This window comes from Rhinolophus sinicus, chromosome 15 (assembly GCF_057876585.1).
Source record: "Rhinolophus sinicus isolate RSI-liver-muscle chromosome 15, RSI-T2T, whole genome shotgun sequence".
Taxonomy (NCBI): domain Eukaryota; kingdom Metazoa; phylum Chordata; class Mammalia; order Chiroptera; family Rhinolophidae; genus Rhinolophus; species Rhinolophus sinicus.
Window position 1 is genome coordinate 91016613 of NC_142515.1, and position 21835 is coordinate 91038447.

Sequence of the window (21835 nt, forward strand, 5' to 3'; positions counted from 1 at the left end):
ACCTGACCCCTGCAGGCTGGCTGCTCTTGACCATCCCATATCCTCACCCCAGCAAGCCTGGCCATCTGGAAGACTCCAACTCCCACCCCTGGTCACTGAGGACCCAAATCTAGGCCTCTAGCCCTGACTTCTCAGCATCAGCCCCTAGACCTGCTTATTGGGCAGCTGCCTCTGGTTGCATGCAGGGTCCTTAAATTCAGTGTATGCAGAAGTCATGGCCCCTGTCTGTCTTCCCTGTAGACCTAGTACTTCTCTTGTGTCCCTTACTTGGTGAAAGCGTCATTATTAGAGACAGGGCCCAATCACACCTGTCATCCTGATAATTATTAACAGCACCCCCTGCACGCTCCAAAGCGTCCTGTGTTTTAGGATAAACTATAGGCTCAGCTTTATTCTTACCTACCCATCTGCCCATCACAGAAGCCTGAAGGTCATATGGCATTTTCCCTCCCCTGTGCTCTCCGTTCCTCTACAGTCACTAAGCCCTGTGGATTCAATCTCCTTTATATCTCTCACACCCAAGCCACGGTTCACGCCCTCACCTATATGGCGTCAGCAGGGTGCTCTCCTGTTTTCAGTCTCACCTTTCTTTCATTCTCCACCTGTGCAGCCAGGGTAACCTTCCTGAATTGTAACCTTTAGATTGATCACATTCACCAATCTAAAACTCAAATGGTGACACTGTCCTTCCCAGCTTGGCTTCTGGATAAAATGCAGACTCCACTCCAGGGACCACAAGCTTCCATGGCCCCTCCCAGTGTGGCCCTGCCCCTCCAGAGCCTCAGTCCTCACCAGGCCATGCAGACTCCCCGTCTATGCCCTACCCATTCATTGTCCACAATTAGGCTTGGGCTCACCTCCTCCTGGAGGCCTCTCCTGATTCCAGCTCGGCTTGGCTGCCCTGGTGGTACCCATGGTTCCTCTACTGCACCACTGATACCAGCGGGGAACTTTGCCATCTACCTGTCTGTCTCCCCACTTAGCCTGGGAGCTCTGTGATGGTGCCTTTTATCTTTGAATTTCTAGCCTTAACATGGTGCTTGTGTGTTCAGTAAACATCTGTTAAGTGAATCATTTCACATCCCAGATACCAAAGCTGCACTGTCCCTGGAACAAATGGGCCTGCACTGGCCGCCCCCACAAGCACGCACCCCCCTCCCAGCCTCAGTGTCGCTTCTGGCCCCATCTTTCCTGAATGAGCGACTCTGCACATGCACCGGGGCTGCTCTAACCAGCATTAGCATCTGTGACCACAGCACCCCCATTTTTCTCTGTGTGTGAGAAGGGTGTGGGTGGCTGATGAGCACCGCGGGCTCTTTCTGTCTTTGAGGAGAGTTTGTGACTCCACCACATGCACTTGTCTCCAGATTTCCAAGTCTCATACAATTTGTGTCGAAACTTGTGTCTCTACCTGGGGCCCACAGGGCAAGGAAGTGGCCCCCAGGAGACAGCGACACAGATGCCACAGGTCCAGGGTGACATAAGGAGGTGCCTGTCCAGCCGGGTAAAAGGGCACACTGAGTCACCTGCTTTGCGGGGAGGAGACATAAGGCCAGCTGAGCCTGATTGGAAAGCTGAGGGACCACAGGACCGTCTGCTGTGGTCTTTGTTCCTTTCCTCAAATGCAATGCACATTCCCCACTTAAAGGCAATTTCTTCACTTCAAAAGGATTCCAGCTGCTTAAATTCAAGGTGAAGAATCAGCCCAGTCAAGAAGTTTCTCAGGGGCCTTTCAATTTTCATTGGCTTGAGAAGGGATGCATTTTAAGATGTTTTTGCCTCTTAATGTCTGTCAGAATGCCAGGGGAGAAAGCTTCCTCTTACTTCAACACCTCTCTCAGCGCTCAGCGGCTGTTGGCACAGGGACGCTACATATTTTCCTGCATTACTTTGCCTTCTCAGGAACCCAACTGACTTCCTTGCTCTCTCCCTGCTTCCCCCTTCCCACCCACCCCAGCCCCAGCCCACACCCAGCCTGAATGGAGGAGACACTAGAGCTCGCCCAGGGCCCACGAGGCTTTCCTTCAGGACACCCAGCTGCTTAAAGGGCAAACCACTGGACTCCCATATCTCATAGCTCACACTCCATGAGGTGTCCTTCCACCTGTCATTCATTCATTCATTCATTCATTCATTCACTCATTTATTCATTCAGCCAGTCAAACACCCACTTGTTCACCCTGTCCACCAACATGGGTCTGTGATGCTGGGAGGGGCTGTGGGTTGTTCAAAGAAATACAACTCATGGTCTTATAAACTGGCTGAAGCTATGAATACCCAACCACAATATAAAACAGAAGGAAGTAAACTTTGGGTATGGAGGGTGGGAGACATTAAAAAGTTTCAGAAAAAGAAGCAATTAGCTAGGGATGGGGTTGGGTCCAAAAGGGAGGCAGTCGGGTAAGGCTTCTTGGAGGAGAAAGCATTTTGGTGGGGGCAGGGTACCCTAGAGTTCAGGGCCCAAATATGGGGAAGTAGCTTGAGCAAAGGTGTGAACAAAGGAAGTTCTCTGTCCTATGCTCACTGCTCCCCTCCTTCCAGGGCCTTGGGGCTCTCTGGGCATGTCCACTGGCAGCCACTGCTTTGGTGGCATTGCCTTAATCACCTTTGAAAGACGGCATTGTCCCCATACAGGCAGTCACCAACCTCTTGCCCTTTTCCATCAGGCCCTGAGCTTAGGAAATGCCTTCATCCTCTTCTCTGTCACTAGGACTGAGGCTCCCCCACCCCCACTTTTGAGGGACCCGGTTCATGATAGCAGCGACTTCCCCTCCAACTTTCCTAGCCACTCTCTCTAGAGGTGCGTATTCCCTCTACCCCTCAAGGAAGCTCCAGCCACCAGCTCACTTCTCACTGTCCCTGGCCTGTCTCTACCTCCTTGCCACTACCTTTCTTAGCAACCACTGCTCTTCCTGTCCTAGGAAAGCATCCTCTCAGCAAGCCCTCCCCTACTCTGCCAGCACCTCAGTGTCTCCCTGAGAGCCCTTGCCAGTGGTCCAGGGGTCAAGCCTCTGCAGTGGGGCAGACCTGGATTTAAACCCTGGCTCTGCCACTTTCCAGCTCTGCACTTGGCCCGATTCCTTCCATCCTTCCTTCCTTCCTTCCTTCCTTCCTTCCTTCCTTCCTTCCTTCCTTCCTTCTTTCCTTCCTTCCTCCCTCCCTTCCTCTCCCCCTCCCTCCTGTCTTTCCGTCTATCTGTCTGTAGGAATTTCTCTTGTTTTTCCTACACCTTTCCCCTTCTGATAACCAGCACCTTGCTTCTGCTTCAGGGCAGCCATCCTCTGCTGCCCTCAGCTCTTATAGATTAAGTGGGGTGGCTCAGGGTCACTGTTGGGCTCAGGGATAGGCCTGTTATCCAAGCAGGATGAATCTTGGGACTTTCAATGGTTAGAAAGGATCAATCTATTCCCACTGGGATTGATAAACTAGCCAAACAAATCTGAAGCCAATGTTTTTTGTCATCATATGCCAAGAGTCTGTTTACACTATAAACCAGTAGAGAAAAGGGAGAGATATAGATTCCTGGTGACGTTGTTTGAGCACCTGGATCCAGTCATGCCTGAAGGGATCCCAGGAAGTTTCAGTTTGTGAACCAGTAATGCCGTCCCTCTTTTTTGGCACAAGACAGTTTGAGTTGGCTTTTGTCACTTGCCCCTAAACAGCCTAGACTAAAGAAAAACTTAACTTGCAGACGTGATGAGAGCATTCAATGAAATGGCATGACTAGTACCCAGCATAAAGTGGGGTACCACCGAATGAATGGTGGCTTTTGATAACTAAGTGAATCTGCCTTCTCAAAGGCCAGATTTCCATAAAGTATAGTTCTAGTAGTAGAAATACTACTTTTTCTTTCTGTCTTTCTACCACCACTTTGACCAAACCATCTGTTGTGAAATCTGCCCTCTTTGGCTTTCTTAACCACAACTCTGTGTCCTTCCTAAATCTCTGTTTTTCTCCCCCACCCCACCTCAGGGCTGAGACAGGGTGGGCGATTTCAGGATCTGGAGAAGGCGATGTCTTCTCTGCATTACATGCCCATACCCCCAGGACAATCGGTATCAACTAAACAGAATGAATTGCAAAATATCAACTAAACCAAATCCAAACTTGCTTCAAACTTGTGCGTCCCACGGGCACCAGGTAATCAGAAAAGTCTACACTGCCATCTAGTGGACATCTGCCGCAATACCACGCAGCGCAGAACGGAGCCCTCGGATGAGAATTTCCTCTTGAGACAGTAACTAGGGCCGTGAAACCATCTGGTCCAACCTCCTCACTACTTAAGTGACAAACCGAGGACAAGTGAACTAATGGTGAGTTAAGGGTCCTGTCCCACTGGGCTCCTGCCCTGCTTCTGCAGCCTTCCACCTCCCGTCCCACGAGTTAGAATCAATGAGGCCTTCATTTCCTCGGCTTATCCCACCCATCCATGTGTGACTCAGGCCAAGGGTCTCCAGGGAGGAGGGCTGGCATCTGTGCATGCGCGTGCATGTGTGTGCCTGCGTGGGAAGCTGGGGAGGGTGGAGGGAAAGGAGACCCAGAAGATGTCCTCATTACTTGCTTGCTCGGTCTCCCAAAAGAAAGGATGCTTGTCATGGTTACAAACACATAGCCTGTCAAAGCTTTTTGTTTTCAGCCTCATAAATTGTGAGACATATCACAATCTCTTTGTTCCCTGAGAATGAAAAACAGTTCACGAAAGAAAGGAAAATCTATCCCTCTACCTCCAAGTAATCTTTACGACCCCCTGCCCCTGAACTGACTGTCTTGCTCTGTCTGCGCTGACTGCCACTGGGCTGGACCAACAGAGGGGAAGAGCCAGCTGTGGCCGCCCCTGCCCCCCTGCACAGAGGGGACCAGAAGGCTGGCTTCGGTGTGCCTGTGGTCATATTCTGACCATCACCCTCTGTCTCTACCCACTCAGCCTGAGTCTTGGACACATCCTGGGTTGATACTGGCACCTCCAACTAAGACAAAGCAGAAAGTGAGGATCGTCTTCCACCCATGACGCTTTGGGAGCTCAGTCTGGCCTGGGAGTCAAGCAAGAAAGAAGCAGCGACCAGAACACTGCAGCAGCTCCCCCAGGACATGGCATGGCTGCTGGGAATAGCAGCCGCAGCCCTACTTCCCCCTTCCATGGCCCTTCCCCAGGTTTACTGCATCCCCAAACCAAGGGAAGCTTCCAGAACAAGACGGTATGAATCATTTCCCAGTAAAAGGAATAGTTCTTTCTGTTAGGTCTCTGAATGTTAGGTCTCTGAGACCTTGACTTCCAGACAGAGCCATGTCTGCAAGAAAACAACAAAATGTCTGTTGGCCTGCACCTGCAGACAGAGCCAAACTTGAGGTAACAGAAAACGCCACAAAGCAGCTACTGGCTTACAGGCAGTCAGCATTTTCTGTTCAAACAATGCTACCCTGTCAGCACAGCCCCTATCAAACCCTCCTCACCCCTTCCCTTGGGGCTGCAAGTCTCATTTAGACGTACAGCCCGGGCTGTAGCCATCTTTGCTCAGCCCCATAGACTTTCTCTTAATAAAATAGACCTTCTCTTAATAAACTTTCTTGCCTGATGGTGTGCGTTCCTTTATTGGTCAACCTATCAATTTCCAATACCTGTAGTGCTTCAATCTTCTATTTCAGACAACTTTGGGCAAACTTTTGAGCATATTTCATATTGCAATGACCAAGACTCAAAACGCACTGACCTCTGCTTATTTAGCCTACGTGAGAAGTACTGCCCATTACAATCCAGCTCCTCCCCTTTCAGAAGGTCATTCTTAAAGCCCAGCCACCTTGCACCTTCAGCAAGGAGTCCCCAGAACCCCGTCTCTCTTCCTTTTCTCTTTAGATTCCAAAGCACGCATAAGCTGGTCTCCACAATTACTGAGGGGCCAGGCTCAGGGGCTCAGGGGCTGCAGGAGCAGGGAAAGGCCCATGCAGAGTGGCCCCTGCGCCTTGAAAAAACCCCCAGTCTGCAACCCTCCCACTCACCCCAACCTCCTCCAAGGCCATGGGGCTGCTCGAAGGAAGGCACATGCTTATGTCAACAGCCATCTGGTACCACGAGACCCAACCCAGATGGCTGTGCACCGAGCTTCTAGTTACTCAGATGAACAAACTCAGAGGCAAATTGAGACCCACAACTCTCCCTGTCCACCCCAGCCCAGACCTGCTCACTCACCTCTAAGGCCCGAGGGAACTTGACTGTTGGCGCGGGCCAGTGGGTAATCTTTAGCCTGTAGTTATTGCAGTCAGGAACAAACATGCAGCCGATATTCCCCAACTCTGGGTAGAAAACTTCAAGGCCCCTGTGGAAAGAAGAAAGTTGTTGGCCCATGTCAGGGTTTTAGGGGAGCCTGGGATTCACAAGGCGTCAGTCTAGCACTGTTGGGAATGTAAAGTCAAGTGGGATTGAATCCTAGACCTGCCCACTAATTAGTTGTGTGGCCTAAGAGGACTTGACCTCTTGGTGTCTCAGTTTATTCAGCTGTAAAATGGGAACACTAATCGTACCTACTTACAGGGTTGGTGTGAGGAGTTAGATAAGTGATCAATGTTTATAGCAGAGCCTGGCCTGTTGTCAGCAGCGAGGAAGTGTTAACTATTGTGAGTGTTTACTTCTCAAAAAGAACATACATCCATAGGCAAACTTGGTCAGTGTCTTTAAAATAGGATTGGGTTTATAAGAATAACATTTACACATTCCTTTTCAGAAATGTTCGTATTACGTAAAGAAGGGTTTAGCAAGTTAACACAGCCTTCATCCTGGGCACAGAATGTTCTCTGCCCTACACAATTAAGATCCTCTCAATGTTTAAAATAATCCACTTCTTTGGGTTAAGTATGGCCCAGATCCTAGGCTCTTGACCTACTATTACACTTTCAAACTGCAAATATCTCTCAGGGGGTAAAACCTAGTCACTAAGACTATAGTAGGAACCTATTTGTCTACTTCCTTCTTGAGAAGAAGGGCCTGAACAGCGTAAGTGCTCAGAGAATCCGGCTTCGTGGGACGGCTGATCCCACAATGCCAGCAGCCTTAGCCTTGAGGGCTCACCTGTATTTGAAACTCAGGGATGTAAGCCAAGCTTTCAAACAGGTGCTTAAAAATATCTTGTGTCAACTTTTTTTCTTTACTTCTTTCCTCCCTGCTCTTCCGTCACTTTTTATCATGAAGACCCAGGGTCTCTGTAGGGTTTGTCAACCGATGGTTGTCGGTGCCAATTCAACGCCAACAGGAATCCCCGGTTTGGGCTCCGGTGAAAGAGGAGACTTTACTTAGTACAACCAGCTCAATTGTGATACAGCACAGCTGTGGAACAGCTTAATAGTGTCACAGCTCAATTAAAAAACAGCATGGCTCTGAGGAGGTCCTGGGTCGGTGTGGGGTGGCATGGCCCCTCTCCAGCTAGACTGCTCTGCCCAAGTAAGCCATATCTTCAGCTCCAGCAAGGAGAACACAGCCTTCAGTGGAAAGGGAAAAGATACTCTCCAAGCCACAGGAAAGCTGACTTATATGGAGGGAAATCCCCACCCCTGGTCCCTGATTGGTTTGTTCTCATGCATATTAGGACTCCAAATCCTCACAGTTTGGTCCAAACAGCACTGTTCTGGCTGGTCAGAATGGTGCTGCTCTGATTGGTCAGTACAGATGCTAATAAAGCTATAGCTGTGCGTCTCCTGTTGAAGGGTAAAGTCACAGTCCTATTGGTTGAAATACGATGCCAGGAACTCCTTTATAAGGCATGTCAGTGGAGGCAGGCAATTCAGTGCAGACTTCTTCCTGAAGTGCAGCTTTCAGGCTTGTGTGAGAGGCCCCTGTTTACCAACAGCTGCTAGGCTCTGTTTATAAATTCGAGCCCAGTTAGCCACCAGGAGCCCTTCCCAACAGGTACATTCATTCTTGAGGTCAACAGGTTCATTTGCTTAAGATGATTCACTGAGAGAGAAGGGGTAGGTCCTGAGCCTTTCTAAATAGCCCAGCATGGCTGAGCATTTCCACAACCCACCAGTGGTCACCCAGAGCTCGCCACAGTTCCCTGCTGGGGGTGATGCCTAAAGGGGACCCAGTGAGAATGTAATTTGGGGGAGTAGGTCTGAAGGGGGACCTCCCAAGGTCTGAACCTGAGAAAAAGGCAAGGACAGCTTCCTGATGGGGGAGCCCCACATTTCCTCTCCCACCCTCACCCTTCCAGAGGCTTCTGAAGTCCCACCTTAGGAAAAGGTAGCCGGAGCCCACAATGCCCGGCAAATGCAAGATTCTTCCTTGGGCCAGCACCCCAAAACCCAGATTCAGGCTGACTGAGGCAGGACAATTCACTGCTTGCTGAGCAAACTTGTTTCTTCCCAAGTTTATAGTCATTCCTCTTGGATGTCATGGTTTTAATAGCTTTTGAAGAACTTTTAGAGGATAGGTTTTCACTTATCTTCACATCAGCCTTTCAAGGACCATGTGGTTTGTTTCTGCCACAACTCCCTGCACTGAAGCTAGTGAGGGTACCCTCACTGGCAAAAAGATGGAGATTTAGCACATGGCATGGGACTGGAAAAGGCCAAGGGGCAGGAAGGAGGGAAACTGAGGACCAGAGGGACCTTCCTTGGGGGACAAATTTTAGCTGCAAATGCTAAAATCATTAAGCAAAATCAGCAAGTTGAAATTTGGTGAGTGGTCCTAAAGCCACAGAGAGTGACCTGGCAGGGTCTATACCGGGGGATAGAGGTTAGGGCTGTGCTCGCCAGCCCGTCACACCCATGGGTGCTGCCAGCCCAGCCTGGGAAGTCCTCAGGTTGCTCCGTATAGCAGGATCAGGATGGGCCAAGAAGCATGAATGGGCCTCTGTGCTGTCTAACAGTTTTGCCAAAGGCTGGGATCAGGGCAAAGAAAGAAAATTTATTAGATTTGCAAACGGCACCAAGTTGATAATTTCCAATTCCGATGATCAAATTGGCTTAACAGGTCTGGACAAGCCCAAGATGAACTGAATAAAAAATTAAATTTAGTAAGAATACATTTTAAAACTTGCATTCAAGTTCAAAAACCTCAAAGGTGCCATCTTTCTGCAGTGAGTGCCCTTCTTGTTCATGGTGTGCCTTACGTGGGACATGTTCTGATCTCCATCCCCAGATTTGGGGCATCTCTTGATCTCCTGACGAGACAAGGAGGCATCGGAGAGAGTGTGGGAAGTGGACCCTAGTCCCAGCTTCGGGGTTATGTGACATTACATAAGGGGCTAGAGTGGGGAGGAAATGGCATCTACGGGGTCACCCCAATAGATCAGGTGCACCAGATATTATTCCATTTTATACAACAATACCTTGAAGCAGCCATTATCATTTTTCTCATCTCCCAGATGAGTAAACTGAGGCCCAGAGAAAGCTAAGGAACTAGCAGAGTCTGGTTGCTGAACTGAGATGGGGGAAATGGACCTGGATGTGGCCGGCAGGGTCCAATATACTTCTATTGGTCCCTGTTTCCCTTGTGTTATCCCCTCCCCTTGAGTGGGGGCTGGATTTAGTGACTTACTTTAACAGAGAGAATAAAACAGAAGTGATGGGATGTCTCTCCCAAGAGAAGATGGTGGCATCTACCCTCTCTCATCCGCTCTCCTTCTCCAATCCTTGCTCTGGGGGGAAGCTGGCTGCTGTGTTGTAAACAGCCCCATGGAGAGGCCACATGCCCTGTGACTGAGGCCTGTCACAGTCACATGAGCAAGCTCGGAAGCAGAAGACCCCACCCTGACCAGTCCATCCTTCAGATGAGACCGCAGCCCCAGCCAATAGCTTCACTGCAACCTCCTGAGGGACCTGGAGCCAGAGATGCTCATATGAGCCCAGAGAAAATGTGAGACAACGGGAATGTGCAGCTGTAAGTTTCAGGGTACTTTGTTGTGCAGCAATAGAGAATGACTACAGCGGGCTCATCTGCACTGTCCCCCACACTGCACGGCTCCTCATTCTCTGCTTGTCTGCAAAGACTGCCTTAGGACATGTGCTTCTTGGTTCTGGAAACACCCTTCCCTGAGACCTCTGCCCAACGGCTTTCTGAGGTCCCACCAGCCTTACTTGCAGATAACAGCGTCAGTGTCAGTCAGGGCCTCGTACACACACCGGTCATTTTCCTCCTCGTCGGTGGTGACCATCACTGTAAGGCTCAGAATCAGGGCAGCCGTGGCCAGCCTCATGGTCCAGCCCATGCGCACCTGGAACAGAAGGAGACGTTAGAGCTGCCAGGCCCTCTGTGGGGGGCGTCCTTTCCACCCTGCACACCCCCACTCTAGGAGCCCACCTGGTATGACAGAGACTTCTGATGAGCACAGGGAGAGGAGCAAGCAGCTGCCTGGGCCCCAGCAGCTAATCTGCCACCCGGACACAAGTGCCTTAGGAGGATCTGGGCCTACTTCAAGTTGGACTCAATTTGCAGTTCCAGTTGAGGCCCCACCTCTGTCAGAGCAAGGCTCTGCTGTCACTCTAGTCCTGGCTGCCAGAACTAAGAGCGGTTTGCAAAGCAGACGTGCTTATATAAGCCTGTCAGCACAGCTTCTTATCCTGCCCCCACCACTCGCCCCGTGTGTGGTTGGTTGGCCAAGGGCCAGCTTGCTCTTTTGTCTTTAAGACAAACCCTGGAAAGCTGGTGACCCCAGGCTTCAGGCTGGGGGCAGGTTCTGGGGTGCTTGCAAGAGCCTGACCTTGGTTGTTTTTCCAGGAGCAGAGGTTTGGCTGGGCTGTGCCCCTTGGACAGCTCTGTTTCTGCTGCCCACAGCTCCTCTGCCACCTGTCTTGACAGCCTCTAGGCGGTCTGATGGTAGATGTGCTTGGACACAGCGATCTTGTGCAGGAGGGGCTGCCGCATGTGGGGTAGGGCCTCCCCAGCCCTGAGGCCAGCTCTGAAGGGCCAGCTGAGGACAGAAGGGCACCTCCGACTGCACCTTGCAGCAGTGCTGAACTCAGCACTCTCCCGAAATCAGTCTCTGGAGAAGAAGGCCAGCAGAGCTGCCAGGGAAGGGGGAAGCTTGTACCAGTGCCACGCTGGGATGAAGGCGGGGCCTGGGGCTGAGCCATACTGAACTCCTCCTCAGGGAAACGGGCCTGTGGAAGGAGTGTGGGGCTCGGACTGGACCCAGAGTGGGCAGGGGAAGATCAAAGGCGGTTCTCCCACAGCCTTCCCAAATGATCTCATCTCTGTCCTCTCTGAGTCAGGGGTGTGGGGGAGTGCAGGGGGATGGTCCACCAGCAGGGAACTGAGGACTCCTGGGGTCTGCTCTGAGATCCTTCAGGCTGCTGGTGTGTGTGTGTGGGGGGGGAGCGGGGGGGAGGGAGGCACTATGTACTACTTCTCCCTTTCAAAAATAAGTAATATGATTCTGTGGCCCCTGTGCCTTACCAAGGAACATGAGATCAGAGTTATAAAGCACATGCGACTAGATCTTTCCAATTGAATTCCTGTTTCCAGAATTCCAACTTCTCGCAAAAAGCCCTTCCTTGGGGCTACAAATTAAACACGTTTCTCAACAATGAGACTCCCTGGCGTATGATGAGGGCTCCCCCACAGAGAACTCATCCTCAAGATCTCTCCAACTAGAAAGGTCTCCTGGTAGCCTCCTCACAAGATAGTTGTGAGAGTGAAGTGACATGAATTATACAAGGCACTTAGTCCGGTCCCTGGCACCAAGGGGATGCTCAATAATGTATGGATGGTGTAAGTATTCTTCCATACAGTCACTCATTCATTCACCCATTCATTCATTCCTTTGTTAGCCATCCATTTCACCAACAGGTACCCAGTACCTCTCATGTGCTGGGCCCTACTCCCCTCTCCTTCTGGGGTATAGGGTCCCTGTCCTCATGGAGCTCACAGGACAGCCAGAACCAGAGGACAATGCCTCCAGAACGGTTTTCCAAGGCCAAGAGAACCTTGTCTTCAAAGTGGTGGCCACTAGAGAAGCCAAAACTTTCCTGGGTTCCAAGAGCCCTTAGCACCAGCAATGAATGGCTGTCTGAGGGTGGGGGAGTGTCCTTAACACAGCGTTGCCTCTAGTGAGCCCACCCACCTGAGCAATTCTTCCTCACGCAGTATGTGCTAGGCTTTTATTGTTGAATCTTCAACGCTTTTTCTTCCTCCTAAACCTTCCCACGTATGCCCTCTGGAATTTCTGAACTGCAGTGACCAAATTCCCCTGGATGCCAGCGGAACCAACCATGTGATTGGAGGGTTGGGACTTTCAGTCCCTCTCACCCCAACCACGTCCATGGAGTGGGGAGGGGCTGGAAGTCAAATCAATAACCAGTATGGGAGACTGAGGCACGGAGAGGTTAGCTCACCTGGACCTTGGTCACATGGGTAGTAAGTGGCTGACCTGGGATTTGAGCGCACACTGTCTAGTTCCGGTCTCCATGTTCCTTAACCACTCTGCTCCCTCTTGTGGCTCTGCTGTCTCTACATTTGCTCCCCACCCTATTCCCTTTGCTCTTGGAATAAGGCCCAGAATCTTCCATGTAGTCCACAATGCTCTGCATGATCTATCTGGCCCTTCCTGCCTCTCTAGCCATGTCTCTCTACTCTCCGCTATTCAAGTGTTAACTCCAGTTAGTCTCTCAAGCTGCTTCCTGCCCCAGGGCCTTCCTATGCCCCATCCCACTTTCCACTCCCTTCTGGTGGACAGCTTACGTGTCACTTTCTCAGCGATATTTACTCTCATCCCCAGGCTCCATCAGATTCCAGTTATCAGGATCAGAGCACTTTACTCCTTTTCTTATGTTCTTCTACAAATTCTTTTGTAATTATTGGCTTCGTGGTTTACTTACAGTCCCAGACAGAGCCGAGTCTGCCACTAGCATTCTAAGTATAGTCCCTTGTGTGTCTCGATGCTGAATAAATTCTTGATTGAATACCTGACAAACTTGCCACTTATGTTTCTGATAGTCCTTATTTTCACTTAATAGCTCCTAGCTCTCTATAAACACCAGTAGGAAACGAACCATTCAGGTTGGCGTCTGGCCCTGGATCCCTTTTGCTTATTTATCTAAGCTTCTCTGGCTTGTTTTTGTACAGAGAGATCTGACAGGATGCAGTGGTTCTTGGTATTTTCTAATCATCTTTCTCTGGGGGATTCATAGGCCTTTGCTTCATACTCAGAGTCCCAGATCTAGAAGCCACATTCCAGCTGGAGGAGGCACAGCTGCCCCTTCCCATCACCAGCCTGTTTTGCTCAATTGCTTCACTTCTGGAAACTCCCACCAACAGATCCCTTGGTGGCCTCCCCTGAAGCCGCCTCCTCCTCCTTCAGTTACCTGGGCTGCGACCAACTCCCAACGCTATCAACCAGGCAAAAGCTATTGTCTTCCTGAGGTGCCTCAAACCCTCCAGACCCCTGGGACCTGCTGAGCCAGTGCTCCTAGAACTCTTGACATCCCTCTCATCACTGCAGGCCTCCTGTGACTGACACCCCCCATCTATCACTGCCCAGGTGTCACCTCCATTCTCTCTCCAGACACAGACTTTCACGCTTTTTCTTCCTCCTAAACCTTCCCACGTATGCCCTCTGGAATTTCTGAACTGCAGTGACCAAATTCCCCTGGATGCCAGCGGAACCAACCATGTGATTGGAGGGTTGGGACTTTCAGTCCCTCTCACCCCAACCACGTCCATGGAGTGGGGAGGGGCTGGAAGTCAAATCAATAACCAGTGGCCAATGATTTAATCAATCATACCTATGTATTAAAACCTCCATAAAAACACAAAATGATGGGGTTTGGAGAGCTTCTAGGTTGGTGAACACATGGAGACATGCTCTCTGGCACACTCAGCATGAAAGGTCCATGCCCCTTCCCCATACCTTGCCCTATGCATCTCATCCATCGGGCTCTTCCTGAGCTATATCCTTTTGTAATAAACTGGTGATCTAGTAAGTAAAAGGTTTCTCTAAGTGCTGTGAGCTGGCCTATCAAATTAATTAAACCCAAGGAGGGGGCTCTTGGAAGCTCTAACCTACAGCCAGTACGTCAGAAGCCCAGGTGACAATGTGAATTTGAGATTGGCATCTGAAAGGGGGGCAGTCTTGTGGGATCTGATGCTATTTCCAGGTAAATATTGTCAGAAGGTTCAATTTCATTCTTTTGCATGTAGCTATCCAGTTGTTCCAAGAACTATGGGAAAATAAATTTCTGTTGTTTAAGCCATCCAGTCTGGTATTTTTCTATGGAAGCCCTGGCAAATGAATACACTTGGCTTGTTCCTGAGCTTCAGGAAAAATTGTTCAGTCTTTCACCATTGAGGATGGTGTTAACTATGTGTATTTCATATATGTTGTCAACAGGATTGGTGTCTCCTGAGTCCTCACTTTTTGGCGCGCAAAGGGCTGCCTTCTCACTGTGTCCTCACAGAGCCTTTCCTCTGTGCACATGTATATCTGCTGTCTCTTTGTGTGTCCAAATTTCCACTTCTTATAAGGATGCCAGTCAGATTGAATTAGGGCCTATCCTAGTGGTCTCATTCTAACTTAATTACTTTTTTAAAGGCTCTATCTCCAAATATTGTCACAAGATACTAGAGTTAGGGCTTCAACATATGAATTTTGGGAGGACACAACTCTGCCCATGGCAGAAAGGGTACCCACTTTCACTACTCCCATTCAACACACTTTTGGAAGTTCTAGCCAGAGCAATTAGACAAGAAAAACAAAGAAAAAGCAAATTGGGAAGGAAGAAGTACAATTATCTCTGTTTGCAGAGGACATGATTTTATATGTAGAAAACTCTAATAATTCAAACAGAGCTAAGAAGTCAATTCAGCAAAGTTGCAGAATACAAACTCAATGCACAAAAACCAGTTGCATTTTTATACATTAACAACAAAGAATTTGAACAGAAAATAGGAAAACAATTCCATTTACAATTGCATCAAAGAGAATAAAATACTTAGGAATTAACTAAGGAAGATAAAAACTTGTACACTGAAAACTACAAAACATTACTGAAAGAAATTAAAGAAGATACATATAAATGGAAAGAAATCCTGCATTCATGGATTGGAAGACTTAATATTGTTAAGATATCAATACTACCCAAAGCAATCTATAGATTCAATGCAATCTCTGTCAAAATACCAGTGATGGTTTTCACAGGAATAGAAAAATCCATCCTAAAATTCATCTGGAATCTCAAGGGACCCCCAAATAATTAAAATAATTTTGAAAAGAAGAATGAAGTTGGAGGCAACACACTTCCTGATTTCAAAATTACTACAAAGCTGTGGTAATCAGAACAGTGTGGCACTGGCATAAAGATAGATATATGGATCCGTAGAACAGAGGGCCCAGAAATAAATCCTTGCATCATTAAAATCATAGTTAAATGATTTTCAATCAGGGTGCCAAGACCATTGAATGGGGAAAGGACAGTCTTTTCGACAAATGATACTGGGATAATTGAATGCAAAAGAATCACATTAAAACCTTACCTTACACCATCTATAAAAATTAACTCAAAATGGATCAAAGACCTAAATGTAAGAGCTAAAAATATAAAATTCTTAGAAGAAAATTAAGGGAAAAGCTTCATAACATTGGATTTGTCCATGATTTCTTGGATATGACACCAAAAACAGAGACAACAAAATGAAAGATAAGTTGAACTTCATCAAAATTAGACTTTTAACATCAAAGAAATCTATCAAGACATTGAAAAGACAACTGCAGAATGAGATAAATGTTTGCAAATCATATGTCTGAGAAGGATTAATATCTGGAATATATAAATAACTCTTACAACTAAACAACAAAACACACAAACCAATAAAAATTGTGCACAATACTTGACCAGACATTTCTCCAAAGAAGGTATACAAATGGCTAACAAGCACATGAGAAAATACTCAACATCACTGGTCATTAGGGAAATGTAAATCAAAACCAGTGAGATACAACTTCACATCCATTAGGATGGCTATTACTAAACACACACACACACACACACACACACACACACACACACACAGAAAATAACAAGTGTAGTGGATGTGAAGAAATCGGAACCCTCACATGAGGTCTGACCATTAAGTTCACGAACTTGTTGCAACGATGTTGCTAACATTTTTTTGATATCAGAAGGATTATTCATTACCAACTGGACAAACAGTTTACCAAGTTTACTAATTGCAAGTAGTGAAAAAGCTGCATGAAAAAGTTAGATGACCCAGACTTTTTGCCGACAATTGACGGCTCTTGCATCACGACAATGCACCAGCTCACATGGCACTGTCTGTGAGGGAGTTTTTAGGCAGTAAACAAATAACGATATTGGAACACCCTCCCTACTCACCTGATCTGGCCCCCAATGACTTCTTTCTCTACCCAAAGATGAAGGAAATATTGAAAGGTAGACATTTTTATGATATTCAGGACATCAAGGGTAATGCGATGACAGCTCTGATGGCCATTCCAGAAAAAGAGTTCCAAAATTGCTTTGAAGGGCTGGTGTCAGTGCATAGCTTCCCAAAGGGAGGTACTTCGAAGGTGACCATAGTGATATTCAGCAAAGAGGTATGTGGCAGTTTTTCTAGGATGAGTTCGTGAACTTAATTGTCCGACCTCGTATTATGACCTTTTGTTGTCCTTCATATTTAAAGAACAGGAAAGAATCCCCCAAATCTCCCAAAACGCACTTTGGGCCATCCTTTTGTTACCAACTACTATTTGTTGCCTTTTGTGTACCTTGTATATCAGATGACTAAGATGGACATTGTCTGGGAATGTAAAAGTATCAAAATTTAATTTTTTTTTTTTGTTATTTTAAGAAATGCTTGCTTTCCTTCTGTCACATTTTGAATTGTAGATCTTTAACTTACCAAACAGAAGATACAGGAATTGGTGGTGGTGATCGGGGGTGGGGTGTGGGAACAGTGGCCGAGAGAGCTTCAGAGCCCCGTTTTCCAGCACTTACCTTCCCCAAGAGTAAGGAGACTGGGTGAGTGTCTATGAGATCAGCCCAGCCCCGATCCCTGTCTCAACCACTGTATTATCCAAGGGTTCTGCTGGACTCTGGCAGGAAGCTCGGGGCCTGGCCCCTTCTCTCCAGGGACATACATTTTCCTTTCTGGGAGCCTTCGCTTGTTGTTTTCAGCAACCAACCATTGACTAATAAGCCCATTTCTTCAGCCACAAATGGTATGTGTTACTGAAATCACTCCATCCACAGAATGGAAGGCCCCAGATACACTATGAAATGGTGGCAGTTTTCAGGTTCATTGTCTGACATGTCATCCTCAGAAGACTGATCATTTTGTCTGTCCTCATGGAGGTAAGAATTGAACTTAGAGCCTACCAGAGCTGTGTATTTACCCTCTCCTTTCATGAACAGATCCAATCTCTGGTTCTCCCCACAGGTCTAAGGATGGGAGGAAATAGGGATTCTTCTCCCATGGAAGGGGACATCAGGACCCCAGAACAGATGGAAACTTCCTAAGTCTATTGGAAGTAAGGCCTGTCTGAACTGAAATCAGTAATGCTCACCCCAATCCAGAGTTCTCGCAGAAAGAAATGTGCCAAAGCGCCCTTTCTGGGAAAGGTAGATGCTCAGAGACAAGTGTATAGAAAGGCCACAAGGAGCCTCGAATCATCAGGGTGAAGGAACCCAAAATGCCACCCTAAACACTAACTCCCTTATTCTCTAGGCCACAGTTCCATCCCCAAGATGGGTCCATTTTCTCTGTTTCTCTGGCACTCTGGCTGGTCCTTATGGAAAGTCCTTGCCTCACAGCAATGGGAAAGAGCCCCTGTCACTTACCCGGAGCAGTGTGGGAGCTGTTGGGTGGAGACAGCAGGGGAGTGAGAAATCTTGGCACGTTTCTGGGCTGGAGAAAGTGAGGGGATCAAGTTTCTCCAGTTTGCCCCAGCAATTTGGGCCAGTACAGCAATCAGGGTCTGGCAGTATTAAGGGTGCGAGAGTGTCGGGGAAAGTTCCTGGAGTGGCAGGAGAGGAGGTTGTAGCAGTTGGTCGTTGGGGGAGGCAGTTGGAGAAAGTTCCAGAAAGTTCTAGGGAGGAGCTAATATGTAGGGTGGGAGAAAACAGGAAAAGAAAAATGGGTGGGTTTTCGGCATTCCTTCTTTCAAAGATTCTAAGGAAAAGAGTAGAAACCACAGAGATGATTCGCTTACCTTTTCTCCCACCTTTCAAGATACACTGTGAGGCAGTCAGAAGGGGTACTAGAGAGACACAGAGAGAATGCTGCAGAGGGCTAGAGAGAGAAACCATTTAGACCAGAATCCAGGAGAAAGACGTACAGCGTTTGGCCATGTAGAGCAAAAGGCACATGGACACCAGCAGGAGGATGGGATTAGGAACCAGACTCGGAGTAGCTCAAGAGCTCCTTCCCTACTGAGTGTGACCTGGAGTCTCAGGAGAGCTCAGGACAGCCCTGGTTCAAGCTCAGGGCCTGCCAGGCCTGCCAAGACTCAGCAGGTAATGTTCTACCAGAATGGGCTGTCAATACTCCTGTAACAGGTGACCAAGCCCAGGGCAAGTCTCTGGCTTTCAGGACCTGGGTTTCCTGCTGTGTTTTTAATGACCACATCTGGGACCACAACTTTGGTTTCCTTCTGGAAAATTCCTCCCAGGAAATTCAAGGAGCCAGTGGAAATTCGTACACTCTGGATGAATTGACTGAGAATCTTTATTAGTGTCAGGTGTACAAAACGATGTAATAGTTAGACATTTACACCCCTCACAAAATGATTAGTATTTTTTAAGTGCTTCTCATGGGATTCTAAGGAGCAGCCAGGCCTGAGAATCACTGTATTTAACATAGATCGATGGCAGACACATCCCAGATGCTCAAGGTACAAAGACAAAAAAGATTCAGCCCCTCCTCTTGCGCTCACAGCTGAGCAAGGAAGATTAGCACCAAAACCAATAACTACAACAGAACTGCCAACAAGTCTGCTGAGTTCACCCACAGAAGCAGCCCTAGGGTAAAGAGGAAGGTGTATTAATCCTGTGTTTTATTTTATATATTTTGTCTTGGTTTGAGTCTTGGGGCTTTGCTGGCTGAGGAGCGACTGCTCCTCCAAGATTAGCTGATTCCTAGAGATACTGAACAAGCTGCCTTGGGACACACCTTTCATATACAAACCAATCAGTCTTGAGTCTGTTCCCTCTACCACCTCCTCTACCTAACTCTCACCCACCAAGCCACCCTCTTCCCTAGTTACCCCAGGGCCAGGTACCAAATAACTAGAGGCCAACCCTATAGCCCACAACTTGCTAATATTATTCAGACTACCCAATCCTAAGCATGCTCAGCTGCTTAACCTGCCTCACCCCTTCCTTCCCATGGAAAACACAAAAAAGGCTCTGGGACATGCATCCCTCGTTCCTCTGCCTCCTGATAGACCCCCGTGCTTCCCCACCTGGTATGATATGCTCCTTTCTCTTGGAAACTGTAAGTAATAAATTCTTCTGTCAATGGCATTGACCTCTCTGTCATCACTCGGTCACCTTTATAAATTAAAATCCTGTGGGTACAATCAAGACAGAGGCTATGGTTATCTTACAGGAGTGATGAACAGGGAAGTCTTTGAGGGAGGAACAGGAGAAGGCTATCCCATGCGCAGAGGCCCTGAGGTCTAGAAGGGCCCCAGGGGCTGGTGGACAAAAGCACAATGGAATTGCTGGAGCACTGAGCACAAGTGACCAAGTAGAGTAAGGGTGCGGACAGCATGCGGGTCTTTGGTTGGATCAGAGAATCTCAGGAGCAGCATGGGATGCCGCCTTTGGCTCTGTTACACAGCTTTACATCTTCAAGCACTGGACAGAAGGTCAGAGAATATTCTACAGGTAGAGAAACTATGACATGGTGTGGAGTTGGTTGTTCCTTAAATAAGAGAGTCCTTAAAAAGTTAAGAATAGAACTATCATATGACCTAGCAATTCCTCTTTTGGGTATTTACCTGAAAAATATGAAAACAATAATTCATAAAGATATATGTACTCCTATGTTCATTTCAGCATTATTCACAATAGCCAAGACATGGAAACAATATAAGAGTCCACTGATGAATGGATAAAGAAGATGTAGTGTATATATACAATAGAATACTAGTCAGCCATAAAAAGACAATGAAATATTGCCGTTTGGGACAACATGAATGAACCTTGAGAGTATTATTGCTAAGTGAAATAAGTCTGATGGAAAGGGACAAAAACCATATGATTTCACTCATATATGGAATTTCAAACAAAAAGTAAAAAATGGACAAAACAAAACAAACTCAGAGACAACAGAATGGTGGTTACCAGAGGGGATGGAAGGTAGGGGAAGGATGGAGGGAAAAGGGGGTAAAATATATGGTAACAGAAGAGTAGACTTTGAGTAGTGAACACACACTGGAGTATACAGATGTAGAATTATAATGTTGTACACCTGAAATTTATTTAATGTTATTAACCAATGTTACCACACAAAAAATTATTTCTTTTTTAAAAAGCCATGCCTCGCTTTAAAAAAAAAAAGAAAAAAGAGGTGACATATGCACTTACCTTCTCTCCAACAAGCCCTCATAGCTAACCCATTTCTCAGTTTGGCCTTCTGTGTGGTTAAGGTCATGGTGAGACCCTTTACACTGGCACCAACCCTCCTGGTCCAAGAGGCCTATGGGAAGAGAGAACAGACTGCAGAGTCAGGCAGAGAGGAGCCTCCTTCTGAGGTAGAGCATGTGCTTTGGGTCTGAATCATGGACCTGCCATCTTGGCCAAGCTCCTTCCTCTCTCTAGGCTATTTCCGCATGTTTAGTGTGGGCATACTAACACACAGGTCATGGGGTTGTCATCTAAAGGAGGAGGGAAGGTAGAGCACAGCGCTTGACACATGGTGTATTTGTTCTATCTATTCATCCTTCAACCAGGAAACATTCTGAATCTGATGAGAATAAAAAGAGACATGTTCCATCAAAACTGCAAGGCAGCAGCTCATGAGATGCCAACAGGTGACAGACAGTTTAGTAAGATTGTCTCTTCCAGATAATCCCCATATGCGGGTCCTTGGGCTGTAGGTCTGCAGAGGGGCCATGAGGTCTGCTTGGCTTAGCCAGTGTCAGCTGCCATCATCTTGCTGCACTAAATCGAGGCTTTGGAACTTTCCTGGACCCTCATCCCAGGAGAGCCTCAAGAGGAGGCTACAGGGCCAACAGACATTGTACCAGGTTATAGGGGTTCAGATGCTCATACTATCTCCTAAGCTCTCTGAAGAAAGACTGGAGAAGGACAGTCTTTTCCACCTGTGTTCTCTGCCTCTGGGTGCTCTGCTCCTCTTGGCTTCCTTGGGCCACCTCAGCTGTCCAGGTGACAATGACAGCTTCCAGTGACTGAGCACTGATCATGTGCCAAGCAGTGTGAGGGCATGTAACCAGCATTATCTCGTTTAATCCTCCCCATAGCCCTATGATGTGGGCACAATTATCCCCATTTTGCAGCTGAAGTTAGAAGTCACATAGTTAGCTAGATCCCAACCCAAATCTCCCTGAAGCTAAAGCCTGTGTTCTTACTCTCTCACTAGAATATTCTGGGCCACCTACCTTTCCCAGCTTCAATCCGAAGGCCTGTCAACACGTACTTCTTTTGTTGCAACAAGCTCTATCTCTTTGAATCTTTGGGTGATTCAAAATTCACCCAAACTGCAATGTCCACAGGACATTTTGCATCCTTCCTTTTCGACACTTTTCTCCATGTCTCATCCTAGTCCTTAATTCATTCAGCTGACAGACAGTCACTGCGGTCCTCAGACAGTCATTGGGCCAGGTACTGTGTACCTCTGAGGATGCATCACCCTTTGCCACTATGTCAG

The 21835-nt window shown here is 47.7% G+C and overlaps 1 protein-coding gene across 2 annotated transcripts in view; it reads right to left on the bottom strand.

Moving 5' to 3' along the window:
• PEBP4 (phosphatidylethanolamine binding protein 4) overlaps positions 1–21835 on the bottom strand; it is a 207464-nt gene that overhangs the window by 171504 nt on the left and 14125 nt on the right. Inside the window, exons 1-3 of one of the 2 annotated variants that reach the window (XM_074338232.2) lie at positions 10289–10501; positions 10066–10202; positions 6185–6311 (exon numbers count right to left, since the gene is read on the bottom strand). In XM_074338232.2, the coding sequence (XP_074194333.1) occupies positions 6185–6311; positions 10066–10196 (258 nt within the window). In that variant the 5' untranslated portion in view covers positions 10197–10202; positions 10289–10501. Of the gene's footprint in view, positions 1–6184; positions 6312–10065; positions 10203–10288; positions 10502–21835 lie in introns of those variants that run through there. The other variant, XM_074338233.2, reaches the window with a different exon arrangement.